At 37.6% G+C, this 24,586-nt stretch overlaps 1 protein-coding gene across 2 annotated transcripts; it reads right to left on the bottom strand.

The window, feature by feature from the left end:
* Positions 1 to 15,976: 15,976 nt before the first annotated feature.
* LOC111886362 (LEC14B protein) lies at positions 15,977 to 20,024 on the bottom strand. 2 transcript variants are annotated; one of them, XM_023882591.3, is made up of 10 exons: positions 19,869 to 20,024; positions 18,655 to 19,181; positions 18,341 to 18,460; positions 18,140 to 18,217; positions 17,395 to 17,571; positions 17,087 to 17,164; positions 16,802 to 16,977; positions 16,553 to 16,711; positions 16,402 to 16,462; positions 15,977 to 16,333 (listed from the first exon to the last, which is right to left on the bottom strand). In XM_023882591.3, the coding sequence occupies exons 2-10, from the start codon at positions 19,081 to 19,083 to the stop codon at positions 16,136 to 16,138; spliced, it is 1,476 nt and encodes a 491-aa protein (XP_023738359.1). In that variant the 5' UTR covers positions 19,084 to 19,181; positions 19,869 to 20,024; the 3' UTR covers positions 15,977 to 16,135. The 2 variants fall into 2 exon arrangements, with proteins under 2 accessions (XP_023738359.1, XP_023738361.1); XM_023882593.3 differs by having other exon boundaries at positions 18,655 to 19,072; positions 19,869 to 20,013.
* Positions 20,025 to 24,586: the final 4,562 nt, after the last annotated feature.

The following is a 24,586-nucleotide window of genomic DNA, read 5'->3' as shown; positions in this document are numbered from 1 at the left end:
TTATTAAGATTTGTCATTTTTCTAAAAACCTCTTATTTGAGACGGTCTTATAGCTACAAAATAAAAGCATTTTTTCAAGAGCTTGAAATATAAAAAATTTACAAACTTTAAACATGAACTTTTTCAATAATTGTTTGGGTCTTATGTGTTTTCAAACAATTAAACATTTACAATTTATTTAAACAATTCATAAAAATCAGTTTGAAAAAGCTCTCATATTAAGTTTTTAAAGCTTTTCCATTTAAATCTTTTTAATGAAAAAACTCAATAAAAAGCTATCCTATTATAGTTACTTTAAAATAATAACTCAAAACTCGTGTTCAAATCTTCAAATACCATTCTTAAATGGCACATATAAATACTCAAATATTCGGAAAATAAACATTTTTAAAAAACACATCATTCTTAAGATTATCTAATTAATTATAAAGATATCTAATTAATTAAAAAATATATATTAATAAACAAAGGAAATTTTTTAATTATTTTTTCAAACTAAGGGTGTGTTTGGCAAAAATAGCTGTTAGCTGGAAGCGGGTAGCGGTTAGCTGGTAGCTGGTAGCGGGAAGCTGTAGCTTTTATTTGTTATATGAATGTTTGGTAAAAGTAGCTGGAAGTTTTTAAAATATATAAAATTACATAAAAGGACAATTAACTAAAAATAAAAAAATATATAAATATATTTTTAAGGGTAATTATGGAAAATGATTTGAAAAGCTCCGGAGCATTTTGTTAAAAGCTACATGAAGTAGCTTTTAGAATCGGAGCGTTTTGTTAAAACTAAAAGCTAAACGTCTGTACTGTCAAACGAAGTTTTTTGTTTAAACTATAGCGTTTTGTCAAAAGCTAAAAACTAGAAGCTCCCAAACGCTTCCAAAAGTTCCGTGCCAAACACGTCCTCAATGTAAAAGTTACTAATGGTGCATTTATGTGTGTATAGACTTAAACTTTTTTGTATTAAAGCATTTATAATATAATATTTTTATTTTTAGAACACTGTATTTTGAAAATGTTTACTAATCATAGCAATACAAATTATTTTGTATTTAGATTACATAAATAGTTCTTTTGAAAAGCAATATTCTAATAAAAACAAATAAAAGTAAGATTTACAAAACAAACAAATCAACAAAAATAAATTGCTATTTATTTCATTTAATCCATTTTTTTATTTGTCCAGTTAAATTGCGCATTAAATGTCGCAAAAATCTTTCTTATAATAAAAACAAATAAAAGTAAGATTTACAAACCAAACAAATCAACAAAAAAAAATTGTTATTTGTTTCATTCAATCCATTTTTTTATTTGTCCAATTAAATTGTGCATTAAATGTCGCAAAAATCTTTCTTATAATAAATCTTTTGATCCATAAAAAAAAAAGTCAATATTATTAGGTAATAAAATCGAATCTACGGCTTTTGGATTGTATGCGGGTTTATTGGGAGCAGTTGGCAATCGGCATGGTATTTGTTTCGTTGGCTTTTTCTTGTTTGTACGATCCTATTCTTACATTTTAGTTTTTACACCGATATTTCAATACTGGTCATGGTATAATTAATTGCTTAGTTTTTATTTATTTAATTTACTATTACTACTTGTGTAAAACTCAAAACACATCATAATTCTTTTTGTAATTTTATAATGTCCTTTGACATTTAATAAAACTCTAACAAATCAATCAATTTTTTATTCATTTGTAATGTTTTGTCATTTGTGTGAGTAGCCACATCCATTTTGGTAAGTTTGAGTCATGTGTGTACGACTGTACTACAAAATTGGTCTATAAAAAAAGAAAAATAAAATATTTTTTTATATTTTTTTCCTACTAATTTTTCTATTTATTAGATTAAAACAAGTGTCAAAATAAAAAAAGAAGATTAAAAGAGAATTAATGAATTACACGTATCATTAATTTACAGGAGTAGGAAGATAAATAAGAATAAAATGTAGGAGGATATTTAATTTTTCATAAAAAAATTAATATACTATGTGGTAAGTTTTATTTCTTCATTTAGATTTTAGATGTTGAGTTCTTTCCCCAAATACCCATAAATAATTGAAAGTACATTTATTGGTATTTTTTGTGCATCAGGATTAATAAACAACTAAAAGCCATAAAATAAAAAAGAGAAATTATATTTTTCGATATTTGTCGTCAATTCAAATAGGTAGAATAGGTAGGAAAGATAATTAAGAAGAAAAATATAAGAATATTTAATTTCTCAATAGAAAAAGAACTTAGAGCAAAAAGAACTCAGAGCAAAGGGCACATAGAACTAGAAGAATAGACACGTATCATGTACAGAATTTTAAGGCTAATAATTTTTCTCGTTACATCAGCCTTAGGCTTAACGGTGTGGGTGCGGTTCTAAACCGCGATGCTGGACACGTGGACCGTCAACACCGCCCCCAGGGCACAGTTTCATGCGGCCAAGATCGCAGTGCGGCCATTGAAGACCGCATTCCCTAATTGGTTGTTCCATTCCCTATGTTTGACCGATTGAAGATTTGTGTAATTTTTTTTAACCTTTACTCCATTTATATATATATATATATATATATATATATATATATATATATATATATATATATATATATATATATATATATATATTACCATTTTAACCATTCACACCATCTTCACTCCACCTTTAAACAAATATTTACACAATCTTTTCATCAAATTTTTTTTGAAAAAATGTCTTCTTCCAAAAGACCTAGCAAAGAAAAAACACCAGCCAGAAACACCAACACCCTAATACCTTCATTTGATCAACCGATTTTCTCACCTCCGTTTACCACTACGACGGTATGCTTCTGTATTTTCCACAACGACCAGCGCAACCATTACCACAAACACCACCACTACCACAACCCGACCCAGATTTTAATCCATTTGATTTTTTGTCTCAACCCGAGTTTGTTCAACAAACACAAACACAACCAGAAACGGTCGTTTCTGATTCTGAACCAGAATTTGTTACAGAAACTTAGCCCACTCGAGCAGCAACTAAAAGAAAAGAGAAGGAGGAGGCTAGATGTTGGGAACCTTTGGAAGCGTTAGTGTTGGCACAATCTTGGATCGATATTTTAGAAGATGCGACGGTTGGAAAAGACCAAAAACATGACCGCTTTTGGATTCGCGTTTTACACAGGTTCCATAAGGGAATGAACCATGGAGAATACCGTTCTAAACATCAAGTGTACTCCAAATGGGGGAAGATGAACAAGGAAGTCATGTTGTTGACTTGTGGAACAACATGAAACGTCAATGGAAAAGTGGAGAAAACGATGAAGTGATTTTGAAGAAAGCGTTAAAGTGTATCAAAAAGAAAATCTGAAGGCTTTCAAGTTTCTTGAAGTTTGGAATTTTTTGAAAGATAACAGGAAATGGCTAAGTAGCAAAACATCAGACGAGCATATCGACAGTGGTTCAAAACGCAACAGAACATCTGAGTCAGACCACACTACATCAGATGCTCGTGTTCAATTTGATCTAAACGAAGATGAACCTGTTCCAGTTTCACCACCTTCCCGACCAATGGGAAGAGACAAAGCAAAAAGCAAAGGCAAAGACAAAGCGTCGGATTCAGATGATTTGAAAGAAATGGGAGACGACATAAAGGATATAAAAAACAGAATGGACAAGATTTTGCAAATTGCTTCTGAAAGAGAGCTTCAGAAACGAAGGGAGAGCGACATGCGAATACTAACGACGGACACGTCGAATATGACCGGGGCCGAGCTTGAAGTGGTTTTGGCGTGTGTGTGTGTGTGTGTTTTTTTTTTTAAATTGTAGGTGTTATGTTTCTAATTTGTTTTTCTAAATTTTTAGGTTTTTTTTAAGTTAAGTAATGTATGGTATTTGTATTTTTAATTAATGAAATATTATGTTTTTAAAATTATGGTTTTTTTATTAAAAAAAAAATAAGTTTTTATCAAATTAAAATAGTTAAAAAAAACAAAAAAATAATAATAAAAGTGTGGCACCACCCCCTTGGTGTGGCAAAAAACCACACTTGTATGGTAAAAAATGACATGACGCTTATGTGGCGAGAGAGGAAGTACGGTTTCGAAGACACGACACCCCTTAATTTCCTTTTCAGCTTTAAACCTGCAATGGAAGCCAAGCATGTGGTGGGGCTCACTACGATTTTGCAGTTTGCACCAATGTCATTCTGACAATGTGTATATGCTATAGTGGGCCTCTTATACTACAATTATATACATAGAATAACTTTTGCTTTTAAAATATTCATAATCAATAGTTTTTATAAAACTCTGTTGAAAGATTTTATCCTTGAAAATTTTAACAAAATTTAGCTGAATGAGAGGCCCGGTACTAATTTATTAATTAACTGATCAAACTCTAGCCCACCTAAGAGGAGCAAGAATGATATCTGATATATTATGATCCAATGTGTAAAATGTGTGTGATAGAGACCAAATCTGTAACTAAAGTGTGTAAAATGTGTCGACTGTTGAGTGCCAAAATCAAAGTGTACTTGTTTTAGTGGATGTGAAGATGTTAACTGCGCTTAATGTACGACTTATATCTCCTGAGAACATGAATAAATGTTTAAAAATGTTGGAGGCCTCAAACGGTTGTATCTTAGGTAAAAAACACCATTTGCTCAAAAAGATTCGAAGGGGTATATAAACTTATTGTACAAATTATCATTACTTGGAATTAAAAATGTTACATTTGTGTTGTCACGTTAGTATATCATTTATTTAACGCGTGCATGTTAAAGGTTCTATAATTCATGGCGTGCATTTGTAAATTTATTGAGGTTGAAAATGTTAAATGTTCTATAATTCATGGCGTGCATTTGTAAATTTATTGAGGTTGAAAATGGTCAGATAAGTATAAAATAATACTAATAATAAGTTATTTTTTAAACTTTAAATTACAACAAAAATAAAAAAAGGAAAAATAAGGATTACAAACATAGAAACGGACATAAGTTCCAAATTCTCCAATCAATGTTTGTATATGACCCCCTATGTTTGCACCAAATGAAAGATAACGGTTTCACCATTTCCACTGTGTTTGCGGGAATAACAAGAATATTATTGAAGACCCAATTGTTTCTATTGATCCATATGCATCACAAAGTTCCACAAAGAATTATGTTCAACATGTTTCTCCTTTTTTTTGCATTTGCTCCATTTCGATAGAAATATTAACATGTCTCTTACTGAGTTAAAGTTATCGCACCTGATTTCACACCAATTAAAGATTTCATTCATTACAGTCTTTGCCGACTGGCAAGTGATCAACATATGATCACTAGTCTCCTCCTCTTGCTTACATGAAATACACACAATAGAGGGGATAGTAATCCCCCTGGATTGAAGTTCAATTTGTAACAACCCGGAATTCCAGGTATGGTTATATTTATGATTTTGGGTGTTTTAAGAGGGGACTCGGCGAGTTGGAGCCTAGACTCGCCGAGTAGGATCGCGGATCTGGTCGCGGGTTCGCGACTGGACTCGACGAGTCCGGATATGGACTCGGCGAGTCTGCGCTGTTTAGCGAAAACCCTAACCGTTCAGGTTTGGGACGTATATGAGGGACCTTATGGCCGTCATTGTTCACCCTAGCCTTCTGAGAGAAACCCTAATTCGATTGTGAGCATTTGGAGCAAGGTAGAAGACCATTGTTGATTTTGGAAGTATTGTTTTGCAAGGAAGAGGAGGCTTGGTTAAGGGAACAACAAGAGAAGCCACGTTCTGAGGATTGGGGACACAGAGAGCACGTTATTCAGGTAATATTTCGAGTGCATTCTCTTATGTTGATGTGTATATGGATTTAGGGTTTATTGAACCCTTTTGTGGCTAGATTGAATGTTACCTTAGTCCCCCAAACGATTGGAACCCTATATCGGGATCTTTGGAAGTCCCGAATGTCCCATGCCTGAGCATTTCAGGAATCAATGGAGGTTTTGGATTGGAATCCTTATGCCTTAGGTCAAAATGTAAATTATGAGTCATGGGGTGTATTATGAGCACCGAAATGAGGACCTTACGTGACGGATCAGTCTAGGAATGCCAGACCTATGAATGGTCGGAGCATTTCTGACCTTAGAAAGCAGTTTGAGCGGTTGCATGGCATGGACTCGCCGAGTCCGATGAACAGACTCGACGAGTAGCTTGAAGATTAACTGGGACTCGTCGAGTTGTTCTTCAGACTCGGCGAGTTGAGTCGGGGTGGCCCCGCAATTCTTCCAGGAGGAACTCGTCGAGTCAAGGAGGATACTCGATGAGTAGAAAGGGAATCGTAGAGAATTGGTGAGGAAGTCTAGACTCGCCGAGTCGCCCTAGCACTCGCCGAGTCCGGTCAAGTTGACCGTTGACCGTTGACCAGAGTTGACCTATGTCTGACTTCTTAGGGATAGTCAAACTTAGAAGGTAAACGTGTTAATAAGAGATATATGATGTTGTAGGGAGATTGTAGCTCGGCGGATCGAGCACGAGTGATTTCGGGATTTGCTAGCTTTCGATATTCATGAGGTGAGTCTTCTCACTATACTGTACCCGGAAGGGTTTGACTGTATGACCGGAAGGTCGTATATGATATGAGATATATGTGCTATATGTGATAAGTTAATTGTTATACGTGCTATGTATGTTATGTGGGCCGGAAGGCATTATGTTATGGGCCGGAAGGCGATTATGTTATGGGCCGGAAGGCGTTGTGTTGTGGACCGGAAGGTCGGCGTGGGTAGGACCGGAAGGTTTACCCAGCAGGGACGGAAGTCCCCTGAGACACATGGACCGGAAGGTCAGGGCCTGGAAAGGCGTATGTGCGTAAGTTGTATATTGGGGAACTCACTAAGCATTTATGCTTACAGTTGTTATGTATGTGTTTCAGGTACTAGCGAGGACCGTGGGAAGGCGCCGGCGTGATCTGTACACACTGAAGGATGTTTTGTGATCTTGGGATTTAGATGATTTGTATTTTGACATGATACTTGAAATGTTATGCCTTGTTTTGAATGAAAATACAATATTTTGAAATGAAAAATTTGTTTGAAATTTACGGTGTTACAAATTGGTATCAGAGCCTTGGTTTGAGGGATTCGGGTGCACCTTCGGGCGTAACTGAACTCAAACCGAGGATTTGAGGAAAACTTTTTAAAATAAAGGCATAAACTTTTGTAAATGATTTTGCGGTAAACAAGAAAGAAATAGTGTGTACGATCAGTCAGCGCCCGAACGGTAAAGATCCCCAAAATACCTTACAATGTTATGTTATGAGATAAGTTATGATATGAATTGTTATGCATGCTAGAAGACTAGGTATTCATGATAGGACTAGAGTGGCCTGATTTGTGATGCCTTAGTCTAGGGAGGTTTGCCGATATGAGATGCTTTGATAGCGTGCAGATAGATAGTGCATATCAGAAGTAGGGTACTCACTATCCGGGGTTTGGGGAGGAAGATTTGGGATGAATGTTGATGCGGTGTGGTCGGTAGTATTGGGCCCGTACTACCGAAGACACCGGGTCAGTGGGAGACCCAAGTAAGAATCCATGGATATCGGAGACTGAGTAGGGTTGCGTTATCGAGTGCAATTATACTCGATGGAGTCTCTGATAGTTTTATGTTGTATTTCAGAGACATCATGGTTAGACCACGCCACAGAGCGAGTACGAGCGGTGTGAGTGACGAGGAGATTCGTTAGATGATTCATGAGGAGGTGGCTGCAGCGATCCGGGCTGAGATTCCGGAGATGTTTGGGTCTATTAAGACCACCTTGATGGAGACTTTTGAGGAGCGGTACGCCGCATTGACTGAGGCTGCAGCCGCTGCAGCTACCGCAGTTGTGGCCGCTGCCAGGCCACAGGGGGGTGACTCGTTGCTGTTCCGGGAGTTCAACAACACGAAGCCACCTGAGTTTGATGGGACGCAGGATCTGATTGCTGCGATGAGGTGGATCGCTGATATTGAGGGGTGCTTCTACACTTGTTCATGTCCGGAGCATCTGAGGGTACGGTTCGCTTTGAACCAGCTCCGTCTGGGAGCGAAGGATTGGTGGAAGTTCGTGACGGTGAACTTCACTTTGGCAGAGATTTCAGCAGTGACATGGGAGGGGTTTACCTCTATGTTCAGAGACGAGTACGTTCCCCCGGTGGAGAGGGAACGATTGGTTCAGGAGTTCTTGACCCTCAAGCAGGGTATTGATTCGGTTGCGGTGATCACGTGGAAGTTTCATGAGAGGGCGATGTTCTGCCCCGAGCTGGTGTCCACAGAGCAGGCTCGGATGAGCCGGTACTTGGGTGTTTTGAGGAGGGATATCCGGGAGTTTGTGTCAAACTCCACCTATCATTCCTTTGCTGAGCTTCAGGCGAATGCCAGGAAGCGCGAGATTGAGTTGGAGACCCAGGCCAGGGAGGAGGCCGAGTCTCAGCGGGTGGACCGGCGGCCGGCTCAGTCTCAGCCGGCAGCCAAGCGGACTAAGTCCGCCGATTCGAGGACGGGAGGTTCGAAAGGCCGCACTTGCGGAAAGTGCGGCAAGAATCATGATGGGGCATGTCGATCTGGTGCTTGCTACATGTGGCAAGGAGGGGCACATTGCTAGGGATTGCCCCAAGGGGTTTACGGTTTGCTTTCATTGCAACCAGACAGGCCATCGGAAGGCCGAGTGCCCTCAGCTTCTTCAGGGATCTGCACCTACTGCCAGAGCTACTGCGACTCGACCGATGAAGGTCGAGGCCCCGAGGGCTCGTGGGAGAGCCTTTCAGCTGACTGCGGAGGAGGTCCGCGCTGCGCCCGATGTTGTGGCAGGTATGCTGTATTTCATGTATTTATTTTGATGTCGAGATGTTATGCTTATGTTATGATATGCGTAGGTACTTTCCTTGTGAACTATGTGCCTGCTTTAGTGTTATTTGACTCGGGTGCGAGTAGGTCCTTTGTATCTTTGGCTTTTAGTCAGCATATCAGCGTTAGTCGTGAGTCGTTGAGTCGGCCTCTGAGAGTTTCTATAGCTGACGAGAGAGTGATTTGTGCCACGGAGGTTCTCCGGGGATGCGTGCTAGAGATTTTCAGGGTTGAGTTTCCGATTGACCTGATTCCTATTGCGATGGGTGATGTCTGTGTCATTGTGGGCATGGACTGGTTGAGCTGATTCGGCGCTGTCATCGACTGTGAGGGTCAGCTGGTGACTATACGAGACCCTAGTGGGGGAGTTCTTTCGGTGTACGGCGAGGGTACCCGTTCAGGATCAGCTTTTTGTTCGCCCGCTAGGGCGAGGCAGTGTCTACAGCAGGGCTGTAAGGGTTTTGTGGCGTATGTGATGGATACGCGGGAGGTTTCCGAGAGACCGAGATCAGTTGAGGAGGTCCCAGTGGTGCGTGAGTTTCCAGATGTTTTCCCCGAGGAGCTACCGGGAGTACCTCCTGTGAGGCAAGTAGAGTTTGGTATCGATCTGGTTCCGGGGGCCGCGCCTATTGCTAAGGTGCCTTATCGTCTTGCACCTCCCGAGATGCAAGAGTTGTCCTCGCAGCTTCAGGAGTTGCTGGGGAAGGGATTCATTCGGCCGAGCTGCTCGCCGTGGGGAGCGCCTATTCTGTTCGTCAAGAAGAAGGATGGTTCACACCGGATGTGCATTGATTACCGGGAGTTGAACAAGTTGACGGTCAAGAACCGTTACCCGTTACCGAGGATCGATGATTTATTCGATCAGTTGTAGGGAGCATCTTGGTTTTCCAAGATCGATCTGAGGTCAGGATACCATCAGGTGAGAGTGCGGGATGAGGACGTCCAGAAGACAGCGTTTAGGACGCGATATGGGCATTATGAGTTTGTGGTGATGCCTTTCGGGCTCACCAATGCCCCGGCTGTGTTCATGGATCTCATGAGCAGGGTATACAGGCCGATGTTGGATCGGTCAGTGATTGTATTTATCGACGATATTCTAGTGTATTCGAGATCTAGAGAACAGCATGAGGAGCATTTGAGAGAGGTCCTTGAGGTACTGAGATCGGAGAAGCTTTATGCAAAGTTCTCCAAATGTGATTTCTGGTTGCGGGAGGTCCAGTTCCTGGGGCATCTCGTTAACCAGGAAGGGATTCTGGTCGATCCAGCCAAAGTCGAGGCAGTGATGAGCTGGGAGGTGCCGAAGTCACCATCGGAGATCAGGAGTTTCCTTGGGTTGACAGGGTATTATCGGAGATTTATTAAGGATTTCTCCAAGATCGCAGTGCCGCTCACCAGATTGACCCGGAAGGGTGTTGCATTCTCATGGGGTCCCGAGTAGCAGACCTCCTTTGAGACACTTCGCCAAAGGTTGTGCGAAGCCCCGGTGTTAGCTCTCCCGGAGGGGATGGAGGATTTTGTAGTTTATTGTGATGCATCTATTTCGGGGTTGGGTGCAGTTCTGATGCAAAGAGGGCATGTAATAGCATATGCATCGAGGCAGCTGAAGCCTCACGAGACGAGATATCCCACGCATGATTTAGAGTTGGGGGCAGTAGTGTTCGCTCTCAAGATTTGGCGTCACTACTTGTATGGGGTTCGATGTATGATATACACGGACCATAAGAGCTTGAAGTATTTGATGGATCAGCCCAACCTAAATATGCGTCAGAGGAGGTGGTTGGATGTGGTCAAGGATTATGATTGTGAGATCCTGTACCACCCAGGCAAGGCTAATGTGGTAGCCGATGCATTGAGCCGCAGGGCGGAGAGCACTCCACTGCGAGATGTATGTTTGAGATTGACTGTGATAGCTCCAGTATTGGATGCTATTCGTGGGGCACAGGCCGAGGCTGTGCAACCAGAGATGCAGAAGAGAGAGCGGGTCGTTGGTTGGGTTTCAGAGTTCGTTACGGATGGACGAGGGCTTATGATGTTTCAGGGTTAAGGCCGAGCACCAGAGACCGCATGGCAAGTTGCAGCCATTGGAGGTTCCCGAGTGGAAGTGGGAACATATCACTATGGATTTCATCACCAAATTGCCGAGGACTGTCAGAGGAGTCGATGCCATTTGGGTGATTGTGGATAGGTTGACGAAGAGTGCACACTTCCATGCCATCAGTGAGAGTTCTTCAGCGGAGAAGTTGGCGGAGATATATGTGAGAGAAGTGGTATCTCGGCATGGGGTGCCGATCTCGATTGTTTCAGACCGTGATGTGCGCTTCACTTCCAGATTCTGGAAGAAATTCCATGAGGAGCTGGGTACTAAATTGCATTTTAGTACCGCATACCATCCCCAGACAGACGGCCAGAGCGAGCGAACGATTCAGACGCTGGAGGACATGCTTCGAGCGTGTGTGTTAGATTTCGGGGGTAGCTGGGATGCGTATTTACCCTTGGCAGAGTTTTCCTACAACAACAGCCATCATTCGAGCATTGGTATGCCACCCTTTGAGCTGTTGTATGGTAGGAGGTGTCGAACCCCCATTTGCTGGGGAGAGGTGGGACAGAGACTGATGGGCAGTACAGAGATCGTGCTTCAGACGACAGAGCATATTCAGCAGGTTAGACAGAGGTTATTGACCGCCCAGAGCCGACAGAAGAGTTATGCAGACAGACGCCGATCCGAGCTTGAGTTTCAAGTCGGCGACTTCGTTCTCCTGAAGGTCTCTCCTTGGAAAGGAGTGATTCGATTCAGGAAGAGGGGCAAGTTGGGACCCCGGTATATTGGGCCATTTCGTGTGATTGCAAGGATAGGCCGGGTAGCCTATCGTTTGGAGTTGCCAGCAGAGTTGGGGCAGATCCACGACACTTTTCATGTGTCGCAATTGAGGAAGTGTATAGCCGATGAGTCGGCAGTGGTTCCATTAGAGGATATTCAGGTAGATGCGAGCCTGAATTATGCCGAGAGACCAGTGGCCATCAGGGATCGGAAGATCAAGGTTCTGAGGAACAAGGAGGTACCTCTGGTGTTGGTTCAGTGGCAACACCGGAAGGGATCAGAAATGACTTGGGAGCCGGAGCGTGAGATGCGGGAGCAGCATCCGGAGCTATTTTCAGAGTGAGACTTCGAGGGCGAAGTCTAGTCCTAGTGGGGGAGAGTTGTAACAGCCCGGAATTCCAGGTATGGTTATATTTATGATTTTGGGTGTTTTAAGAGGGGACTCGGCGAGTTGGAGCCTAGACTCGCCGAGTAGGATCGCGGATCTGGTCGCGGGTTCGCGACTGGACTCGACGAGTCCGGATATGGACTCGGCGAGTCTGCGCTGTTTAGCGAAAACCCTAACCGTTCAGGTTTGGGACGTATATGAGGGACCTTATGGCCGTCATTGTTCACCCTAGCCTTCTGAGAGAAACCCTAATTCGATTGTGAGCATTTGGAGCAAGGTAGAAGACCATTGTTGATTTTGGAAGTATTGTTTTGCAAGGAAGAGGAGGCTTGGTTAAGGGAACAACAAGAGAAGCCACGTTCTGAGGATTGGGGACACAGAGAGCACGTTATTCAGGTAATATTTCGAGTGCATTCTCTTATGTTGATGTGTATATGGATTTAGGGTTTATTGAACCCTTTTGTGGCTAGATTGAATGTTACCTTAGTCCCCCAAACGATTGGAACCCTATATCGGGATCTTTGGAAGTCCCGAATGTCCCATGCCTGAGCATTTCAGGAATCAATGGAGGTTTTGGATTGGAATCCTTATGCCTTAGGTCAAAATATAAATTATGAGTCATGGGGTGTATTATGAGCACCGAAATGAGGACCTTACGTGACGGATCAGTCTAGGAAGGCCAGACCTATGAATGGTCGGAGCATTTCTGACCTTAGAAAGCAGTTTGAGCGGTTGCATGGCATGGACTCGCCGAGTCCGATGAACAGACTCGGCGAGTAGCTTGAAGATTAACTGGGACTCGTCGAGTTGTTCTTCAGACTCGGCGAGTTGAGTCGGGGTGGCCTCGCGATTCTTCCAGGAGGAACTCGTCGAGTCAAGGAGGATACTCGACGAGTAGAAAGGGAATCTTAGAGAATTGGTGAGGACGTCTAGACTCGCCGAGTCGCCCTAGCACTCGCCGAGTCCGGTCAAGTTGACCGTTGACCGTTGACCGTTGACCAGAGTTGACCTATGTCTGACTTCTTAGGGATAGTCAAACTTAGAAGGTAAAAGTGTTAATAAGAGATATATGATGTTGTAGGGAGATTGTAGCTCGGCGGATCGAGCACGAGTGATTTCGGGATTTGCTAGCTTTCGATATTCATGAGGTGAGTCTTCTCACTATACTGTACCCGGAAGGGTTTGACTGTATGACCGGAAGGTCGTATATGATATGAGATATATGTGCTATATGTGATAAGTTAATTGTTATACGTGCTATGTATGTTATGTGGGCCGGAAGGCGATTATGTTATGGGCCGGAAGGCGTTGTGTTGTGGACTGGAAGGTTTACCCAGCAGGGACGGAAGTCCCCTGAGACACATGGACCGAAAGGTCAGGGCCTGGAAAGGCGTATGTGCGTAAGTTGTATATTGGGGAACTCACTAAGCATTTATGCTTACAGTTGTTATGTATGTTTTTCAGGTACTAGCGAGGACCGTGGGAAGGCGCCGGCGTGATCTGTACACACTGAAGGATGTTTTGTGATCTTGGGATTTAGATGATTTGTATTTTGACATGACACTTGAAATGTTATGCCTTGTTTTGAATGAAAATACAATATGTTGAAATGAAAATTTTGTTTGAAATTTACGGTGTTACACAATTGCAGAAGGAATTCTGTCCTGCTTCGCTCTCCACATGAAACAGAGAATTTTGAATGGGATCATTTTGTTCCAGTCAAAAGGTCCATCACACACAATATGGCCCAAAAGTTCAAAGCGATCTCCTATCAGACTCACAGAGAATCTATTATCAATCACAAATTCCAATACCCAACATTTCCTATCCGAGTTCCAAGATACAATCTCCTTAGCATTAGTGTTGACTTTCAACTTTCATCATCAGAGACCTGATTTTTGTTATATTCTTCCATACTCCCTTACTGGTACTACTAGTGAAGCAAGACCAATGTCTTCCATCTAAATTATGGATACCCCTAATAACTTTAGCCTACAATGAGCTACTATCCGATTTCAGTCGCCACAACCATTTTGCTAATAAAGAGATGTACGGGGATTGTATCGACCATAACCCAATACCACCCACTTTTTTTGGTGCAATAACCTTGTCCCAACCAACCCAACAAATGCTTTTTTGTTGTATTCCTTACTCCAGATAAAATTTCTTCTTATTTTTTCGAGAGTATCAGTGTCACCCTTTGGGACCCTAAATATAGACATAAAAAAATTGGCAAATGACCCAGGACCGCCTTTGCAAGGGTTACTCTCCCACCAAAACTAAGCGATTTCGCTTTCTAATAAGAAAGCTTGGAGTGGAACTTTTCAATTATCGGTCTCCATGCTTTTTTCAAATTTATATTGTCCCCCACTAGGATACCAAGATAGGTGAACGGGACAGAGGATAGTTCACATCCAAGAGGGGTTGACCAATTCAAAATTTCAAGAGACGGAGCACCGACCCCAAATACCTTGGATTTATTAAAGTTCACCTTTAGTCTGGAAACGATATGGAAGCACCTCAGTATTCTAGCCAAATTAGTGATGTTACGCCTCGACCATTCACCAATGAAAAGTGCATCATCTGCATAAAATAGATGAGATAAACAAATGTTAGAATTAGCGAATTTTATCCCTTCAAAAACCCTTTTTCAACCGCCGTCTTCATTGCCATGTTTAGCCTTTCCATCGCAATAATAAAGAGGAAGGGAGAGAGTGGGTCGCCTTGTCGAACCCCTTTCGTCATAGCGAATTCAATTGTTGGGCTTCCATTGATTATTATAGAAGCTTTCCCTGATTCCAAACATCCTCTAATCCAAAGTCTCCATTTAGTTCCAAATTTCATCTGTTCCATAAGGCAGCGTTTGGTTATAGGACTAGATGGAACAGTATTTGGCTGAACAAAACAGGACTATACGGGACAATACATTTCAGATTATCTATGAAGCGTTTGGCAGCACTATGACGGAACAAAACATGACATTAAAATGACCAAATTGTCCCTTTTATATATATATATATATATATATATATATATATATATATATATATATATATATATATATATATATATATATATATATATATATATATATATATATATATATATATATAAAGTTGTTGAATAATTGTGTAAGTGCATGTGTTATATATTCTATGTTTGATATTATTCATAATTATAAAATTTAAGAAAAAGTAAATGGGTAATTCATGGTATCCTGGAGTTGCGGAAATTTAATTGCGGTGTTGGTGTGTGATGGGAAAAAAGGATGGGATCTTAGGATAAGGAACTCAAAAAAATTTGTGAACCTCGCGATGTGGAAGATAAATATGTGTAACACTGCCACCATAGAAACAGTGAGCAATCTAATTTATAGAAAGGAAAAAAAACAAAAGACTTGCAGGAGGTGATATGAAGAAAAGTGTTTGTGGAATACGTGATAAATTTTTTGTTTGCAAAAAAAACAACGACAAAAGAACGATTGTTTAATGAAAGGGGGTAGAGATGAAAAAAAAAAGACAGGGAACTTTTGTCAAATATGTTTTTGTGCCACTGTGTTTCATGTTATTGAGTAGGACTAAAACCTAAGAAATAGTCTCATTTGACTTAATCAACAACTGTTTTGAATAGTCCCATTTGACTTAATCAACAATTGTTTTGATTCTTATCTTATCCATGCCAAACACTATCCGAAAGAGTTTTGTTCTGTACTGTCCTATATACCAAACGATACCTAATTGAGCCTAAATAGGCCCAATTAACTGAATCAAATGCTTTATTAAAATCTGCCTCAAACAGGAGCATCCTCCTACATTTCGCTTTTGCCCAAGAACACAATTCATTTACAATCAACGGGCCTTCAAGTATGTTCCATAATCGAGTCTAAGGTGTGAAAATATGTGCAAAGTAGGAGAACACACCACAGTCAAAAGAGTGAGCCATATGCAAAGTAGCAACATTTGGAATAAAAATATATTACATATACAAATATTCAACTATACCTATGTAAAAAAGAATTTATTATCTTATATACAATCCTTTTGTGTAAAAAGTAAAAACATGACAACAAATGATTTCCATGACATCCGTATATTTTATTTTCAATCAAAATGTCGTCTTCGGGGTCGCCTATTGTTAACAGGAAGCGGGTTGTCTCCATTACCAGGAGCAGGGAAGTCCCACTTTGCAATATCTCCATCAAATGAAGAACTAACAAGCATTGGGTAATGAGGATGCCAGCTGCAGTCTCGCACCGTTGACTTATGGTGTACAAGTCTCGCAACTTGAGCTCCACTCACCTGTTGGTTTATATTTATTCATCTTGTTAACTTATATTTTTGTAAAAAAAAAAAAAAAAAAAACTTACCAAATCATATACATAAACACAGGAGTCATGTGATCCGGTATATATATACTTCTGGCCAGTGCTGCAAATTTTATATAAAACAATGAATGAAAAGTAGTTAATAAAAAACATTTGATCTTTACAGGAAAGATAAAGCAACTGTAGTTGTTACCTATATTCTGGTGAAAAATAGCAGCGTATTAGTGTACGCAGCACGGAATGACCTTTATATGTGGAAACAGACTGATCAGATGGATGCTTCACATCTCGTGCCCGAAGTGGGTAGTCCATCCATCTGTAATCCCATTCATAGTTCCTGAACCCTGGACTCCTGAAATCAAAATTTAAATACTTTTATTATATAGTATATAATTTATAAATAAATAAAGGAAGGAAGGAAGGACATTTTAATTTAGCATACCGTGTGGCATTAGAAGACATTTTTCTGATATCCCAAAGCTTGATAGTCTGATCCTTTCCATTTGAAATGAAATAACGACCATCTCCACGACTGTCAAGAAATGTAATTCCTTCTAGATGCCCCATCAGGATTCCAGCAGGTTTTCCTTTTGATCTGAAGCATCTTCTGTCCCAAACCTGTAGATAAATAATCCTTCTAATATCACTATTTCCCCATCCATTTATTAAAAGAAAAAAAAAAAAAAAAAAAAAGGATTTCTAACTACAAACAACTGTTTCTTATTACCTTACACAGATTATCGTCACTCCCAGAATATATTAGATGGCTGGCTTCATCAGCAAAGCACACGCTGTTTACATCCGACTGGAATCATGTAACAACATATGTTACTCTAATAATAATCCATACAACTAATACCATGTGAATGTGCAGGTATTTAGGTTTTAATAAAACAGAGATTACAAAAGAAAAATGGGTCAACGATGTTTAAAAGGAATAGGCACATTCACTTGAGTCAAAAAAACATAAGCACTCTGAAACAACAACCTGATTTGTAGAATCAAATTTTTGCTAAAAAAGGGTATTACTATTACCGTATGTGCTTGAATTCGAAGGGAAAGTCTGTTTGCTTCAACATCATAAACATAGATTGAATCATCACTGCTTCCAGCTACAAGTTCTCTTCCATCATTAGAAAACTTCACTGAAAAAATTCCAAACGAATATCCCCCTTCATCATCACCAGAAAATTCTAGCGCTTCATGGATCTCCTGCAAATTTCTAATTAACCATCATAACACCCCTTTACTAGTAGTAATAACTAGATTAAATTCCAATGTTTTTGCACTGGAAAGCTAAATGAATCAGGTGGTGGTATATACAGCATACTGAAACCAAACTATTTGATACTTGATAGCATCTACAAGACATTAGAAAACTAATCGTACAAAAGGGCAGTATTCCTCTTTGTTTAGTAATATATTGAAGAGAAGAATAAATGTGTAAATGATAAAGAAAATACCTGTTTATAAGTACAGAAAATAGTCGTTATATTACAATATAAATTGTAGTTTATCACAATTTTAATTAAAATGTGTAATTAACTATCCAAGCCCTCCTTTCAATACTCTTCTTTGAACTTTACTCAAGTTTATATAACATTTTGATAGCTATGTGGGACAAGTAAGTTTTTTTTTTTCTTGATACGGCCTTGATCACAACCATAAGAAGACTTGAAGGAAAGTCTTGATTAAATAAAAAGCATGAACTGCATTTACTATTATGATCATGCCTGCAAAACACACATAGTGCTAGTCACAAGATAGATGTAGTTTATACCGTGATGTTCGCATGAGACTCTGTTGCAGCAGATCCAATATTAACTATGTTGACAATAGGAGACATAGTGGCATAAACCTGCAAGCAGCAATAACAGCACGTATATCTTAATAACTAATACAAACTAATAAATAAGAACAGATGGATTTTCTGGACCTGTCAAATGTTAATCATTTTAGGCGAATCACTTAAGTAACTCACCAGGAAACGCTTGTCTGGTGAAAGAGATGTATCAGTAATCGTCCACCGCAAGCTTTTGGCATGAACATTCTTCTGAAGTTTCCACCCCTTTTCAGCATTATATATTTTAATGTGGCTTCCCTGTTACAGAGCATAAGTTTTACCTATTTAGAGTAAAAACTTGAGGACAAATGTTTACCCTTGAAATCCAAATACTTGGAACATGAGTATCATATTCCAGCAAAGGATGAAAGACCTTAAAAACTTTAGTGAGGCAAGAAAATTCATATTTTGATTTGTCATAACTTGAATGATAGGACAACAAACAAGAATACCTGAAATGCAGCAACAAAAAGGGAACCATCATCTGAAAACTGTGAGACATAAGCCCGAGTGGTCAACTGGTCAACTATAGAAGGACCTTTAACAGGCAAGTATTTATTTAGAAGATGACAGCGATCGGCTGCAGTGAACCTCCCTCTACCAGAATAATTCCCTTCCCTACCAGCTAACATCTTCACTGGAGAAACTGGAAACTCTGGCCTCCGTGGATGAACTTGTTTCAACCTTTTATGGGGTGCTGATCTCAGCTTTGTAAGCTGAGCAACTTCATGCTCCAAATCATTCTCTGATGAAGGTCGAGGAGTGTCATTATCATCTCCAACAGGAGATGACTCGCTGTCTGAAAAGTCAGGGTCAATCTCCAATCTACTCAGAGCATATCCCATGTCACCTATAGCAGTATTCCAAGCCCTAAAGTACATTTTAACACAAACACTTTATAAATGATTGGAGTCTTGGAATAGCATAAAGCATTACACTATGCTCCTTCATATCATCCCCAATTTTCAGCTTGCATCTCCTGCAAACAAGTATACCATATCATACCCTAATTCCAGGATAGTCATTCCAGAATTAAATTTGATATGGATTTGTTAGAAATTGGGAGCAAACACCTTTATACTTTTATTACTGGTTGTAAAATTTGATCTAGATTTCAATTTTCTAGAAATTTCAACAACACGTAGCATAGTTCATCTTTTAGTCTTTAAAATCAAAAGTCAAACTCGTTGTGGTTCCAGGGACTCTGATGAACACATGCGTCACTACGAAATACAACTGTAATATATGAATCGGCACACTTTCGAAGTAAATTTTCGGTTATCCACTCGATAAACAAGTTGATTTCCGGCGATGAATCATTCTATATTATAGAATCTTAAACAAAATCATAACGGACTACCATTTTGTGGCTGTTGACTTGTTTATCAGAACTAAAAGCAGTCTAGCAACTGTCAAATCAACAAATTCTCGAATACAAAACAGCACACCTTTAATCGCTAAATATATTCAATGATAACAATCTATAAAAACTAAAAGGAAAACACCGATTTAGCAATCGGAGCCCCCAAATTAGTGAATTACGGGATAAATACCACAACAAATTACATAAGCATCAAGAAGAATCAATCTCTAATTAAACAGCCTTGAAGCATCACTTGTGCGATTAAACAACGAGAATATAGCTATTGAATTGTCTGTAACTTACAGGAGACAAAACGTCTTCTTGGTTATCTGAACTCCATCACCTACCTTCAATTTCAAAGGATTTATCTTCTTGGTTAATGAATACTTATTTATGTAGAGATTTTTAGTACATTTTCAACTTTTTTTTTTTTTTTTTTTTCTTTCTTTTCTGAAAGTGGTCTGTTTCTAACAATTTGACAAACTCGACAATAAAATTCTAACTACCGATAGTTTTTGACAAGTTTATCATTTTTTGTCGATTAGCCGGTAAGTAGGATTTTACTGTAAAAAATATAAAGTTTAGGACTTTCTTGTCAAATCATGAATTAAGACTTTACCGTAAAAAAATATAGTTTAGAACTTTCTTGTCAAATCATTGAAAATATTGAGACTTTAGTGTATATATTCCTTTTTGTTTTTGGTTAGAAATTTAATGGTATGATAGTCTTTGAACATAAGAGTTATTAAAACTTGCTCTGATCAGCCATATTCTATTGATAGTCTTTAAGCAAAAGACGAAACTGTCCTTCTTACCCCTTCTTCACATTCAAACCCTTTTGACTAGACGTGTGTTTTTTGTGTTTGTACAATTTGTCCCCTCTTTTCGGTTCAAGATTTGACGGCAAACCAAGAAGAAAGTTATACAACTCTTCTTACCCTCTATTGACCTCTCTTTTGCATCTATTTCCCCTAATCATGATTGTAGCAAGGTAATGATGATGTTGGTAAGAAAAACAGTGGTGTTGCAACGAAAATCACAATTAAAAGTTCTCGGGCTATGAATTGGGTCTCGTGAGGCTGATAAATTTTTTTGTTTATAAGGAAACCACTACTATACATTAAAGTCCTAATATTTTCAACGATTTGACAATAAACTCATAAACTTTATTTTTTTGACAGTAAAGTCTTAATTCACGATTTGACAAAAAGTCTTAAACTTTATTATTTTGCTAATAAAGTCCTAATTACCGGTTAACCGACAAAAAAGGATATGCGTGTCAAAAACTGCCGGGAATTAAGATTTTACTATATAAAAAAATTTAAAACTTTCTTGTCAAATCGTTAAAAATATTAAGACTTTAGTCTATATATCCCTTAGAAACTTTCACAAAACATCTATATTTATTTAAATAAAACTAGAGTGATATTATCCTATTTTTGTGAATGTCTAATTCGATGTTGTGCTAGTTTTTACACAACAGGTAAATCACATTTGGCCTCCAAAATGTCAATAAAAAGTGACAGCACATACCAATTCATAGTCCTATTTATGAAAAATGTCATTATGCAAAGGAATCAAACCCGCCATAATACAAAATTATTATGGCCAAAATTCTCAAATCCAAATAAATTACCACTATGTAAAGGGAACAAGCCTACTAACATACAAAAGTCTTATGGTCAAAATATTAAAACCAAAAACTAAAAATGTTGTGGCCAAAGTTTTAAACCTTAAAACAATACTATGGTAAGGTCATTTGGTTTTAATATGTATAATAATTATAAAAAATATTGTTTAAGACTATACTTAATTTTTAATCATAGAATAGAATTTGCTAACTCGTATGGGTGAGAATGGTTCGGTTTTTTACAAAAACCAAAATCGAACTGAAAATTTCGCTTTTTTCAATTTTAATATGCCAAAATGATAGTTTTTTTTCGGTTTGTGTTTATCATTTTTTTTTTCTTTTTTGATTTTTTCATTGGTTTCTTAATCAACAATGTTACTAAAATTTAACAAAAACACGTAATTTTCTAAAACTTATGCTACACAGTTTGCTCTAGATAGGCTTGGACACTAACATTGTGAACTTAGAACCTAAATCATCGAGGATAATAGCTTTTCGAAAAAGATGATAAGACAAGATATGTTAGGAGCATTATCAAGAAAGTTCCTAACAATACTCTCGGATGCCTATGTTAGAACAATCGGATAGTGGTATTACAATATGAAGGTAATAAGAGTGATTTTCTTGTCTTTCTTTAGTTGGTGTTTTCTCCTCCTTTTATAGCCTTTCAACCTTATGTACAGTAAAGTGTGTTGTCCCTGTGGTTTACCAAAAGTCACAAAGTATAATTATGTGGTTGAAGGATGGGGGAGGGATCGAAACTGAGTCCTCCACCTATTAAATGACCAAAGCCTTAACCAGTTGGGCTGCATGTATATTTGGTTTATATTTTCCAAATACTAATTTATATAATAAGTAGAACGTTAAAACATAAGCAATAAATAAATTACAACACATATTTTTTTACATATTTTTTTAATAAAACAAAATGTATTTTCGTATTATAAAAAAATTACAAACAATTTGTATGCATTTTTATGTATTTATTTTACATAAAAACGTATTTTTTTGTCTTTAAAAAATACGTCTTTGTATAACAAACACATTTTTGTAAAATATATTTTTTTAATGTGTTTGAAATAATAATAATAATTAACACCGGTTTTAGAGCTATCGATCCAAAAGAATTTATACATTTTTTTATGTCATGAGTAATGTTAATTATTATTATTTCAAAGACATAACAAAATATATTTCACGAAAACGTATTTGTTATACGAAAACGTATTTTTGAAAGATATAAAAAAAATATATATATATATATATATATATATATATATATATATATATATATATATATATATATATATATTTTACGAAGGATAAAAAAAATGTATTTCATAATATATATATATATATATATATATATATATATATATATATATATATATATATCGAAAAATAATAATAATAATAATTAACACCGGTTTTAGAACTAGCAATCCAAAAGAATTTATACATTTTTTTATGTCATGAGTAGTGTTAATTATTATTATTTCAAAGACATAAAAAATATATTTTACGAAAACGTATTTGTTATACAAAAACGTATTTTTCAAAGATATAAAAATATATATTTTACGAAATACGTTTTTATATACGAAAACGTATTTTTTAGAGACATAAAAAATATACATTTATGAAAACGTGTTTTTTAAACATATAATATATATATATATATATATATATATATATATATATATATATATATATATATATATATATATATATATATATTACAAAAAAATTACGAAAGACAAAAAATACATTTTTATGTAAAATAAATACATAAAAATGCATACAAATTGTTTGTAGTTTTTTTTATAATACAAAAATACATTTTGTTTTATTAAAAAAATACGTAAAAAATGTGTTTTGTAATTTATTTATTGTTTATGCTTTAACGTTCTACTTATTATATAAATTAGTATTTGGAAAATATAAACTAAATATACATGCAGCCTAACTGGTTAAGACTCTGGGCATTTAATAGGTGGACGTCTCAGGTTTGATCCCTCCCCCATCCTTCAGCCATATAATTATTTTTTCAAACAAATTTCAAAAATATCCAAATATTTAAAACCATAAGGACCATTTGCATAAAAAAAATAACATGGACTAACTTTGTGACTTTTGGTAAACCATAGGGACCATTTTTGTAATTTTGTCTAGTATATATATATATATATATATATATATATATATATATATATATATATATATATATATATATATATATATAATAGAAACCTTAATATTTGTAAAAATACATTTAACACGTCCAAATATTTAAGCTTGTAAGCTTAAAGTACAAGAAACTATTGTTATAATAACAATCATAATTCAAATACGGTAAGATTTAAGCTGAAAAACTAAGTCAAATTTGAATTACCTAAATGTTTGCTTAAACGGTCAATGTTAATCAATAGACAAAACTTCAAAAATGGTCCCTGTGGTTTTTGAAAATATCAAGTTTAATCTCTAATTCAAAAAACCTTACAGATGGTCCCTGTGGTTTCAAAACTTTTAACATTTGGTCCTTCCGGCTCACTCCGTTACCATTTAGCCGTTAAGTAAGGGGTATTTTTGTCATTTCACTACCCAGGGACCATTTATGAGGTTTTGTATTATTTTTTTTTTTAAAATAAATAAATAAATAAATAAAATTTAATATGCAATGGTCCCACCTTTCTTGGGCATATTACCCACCTCTCTCCGTTACCATTTACACCGTCATCATCTTCTTCAAAAATCCAAACGCAGATCACCCGTTACCCATTAGCTCCTCACCATCGTCCCTCATTCCACCCACCCCCCCTTTCTCTCTATCTATCTCATACTTCTGCATTCACAGTAGATCCGGTCACAGATTTACTGATCCGGCCGCAAAAACCTAGCCGAATCCAACACCAAAACACTGCACCATGACTACTAGCTTTCATGAACTTCTTCCACAGAAGAACAACAATAGCAATACTGAGTTCCATTGTTTCCTATGTGAACCGACGGTCATCCGCCAATTCCTGAGCTGTTAATTGGTGGTGATGGTTTTGCTATTGCAGTACCACCATCGATACTAGAGGAGGAGCAACTGTCGATGGTGGCAGTGCATCCATCATAGCAAAAGAGAGTTAAGGGCTATATTTTAACTTCCCCCACGTTCTTCTCCCATATCAACTTCTACTGCTTGACCTGATATCGTTTCTATGAATGGAAGAGAGTGGGGCTGAGGGTTTTTCATTTTATCTATTCAATTTTGATCTTATTTTCTCAATTGCAGGTATGTTAGAGCTGCTCGATTCTGTGGATTCAGGAAAAAGAGAAGATAAAGGGAAACCCATCAGCGAAGTACATCTTCGACTTGAAGCAATATTTCCTTATGGGTTTACCG

The sequence above is a fragment of the Lactuca sativa genome, chromosome 9 (genome assembly GCF_002870075.4).
Source record: "Lactuca sativa cultivar Salinas chromosome 9, Lsat_Salinas_v11, whole genome shotgun sequence".
Lineage (NCBI taxonomy): Eukaryota > Viridiplantae > Streptophyta > Magnoliopsida > Asterales > Asteraceae > Lactuca > Lactuca sativa.
This window is presented reverse-complemented; position numbering and strand designations above follow the sequence as displayed.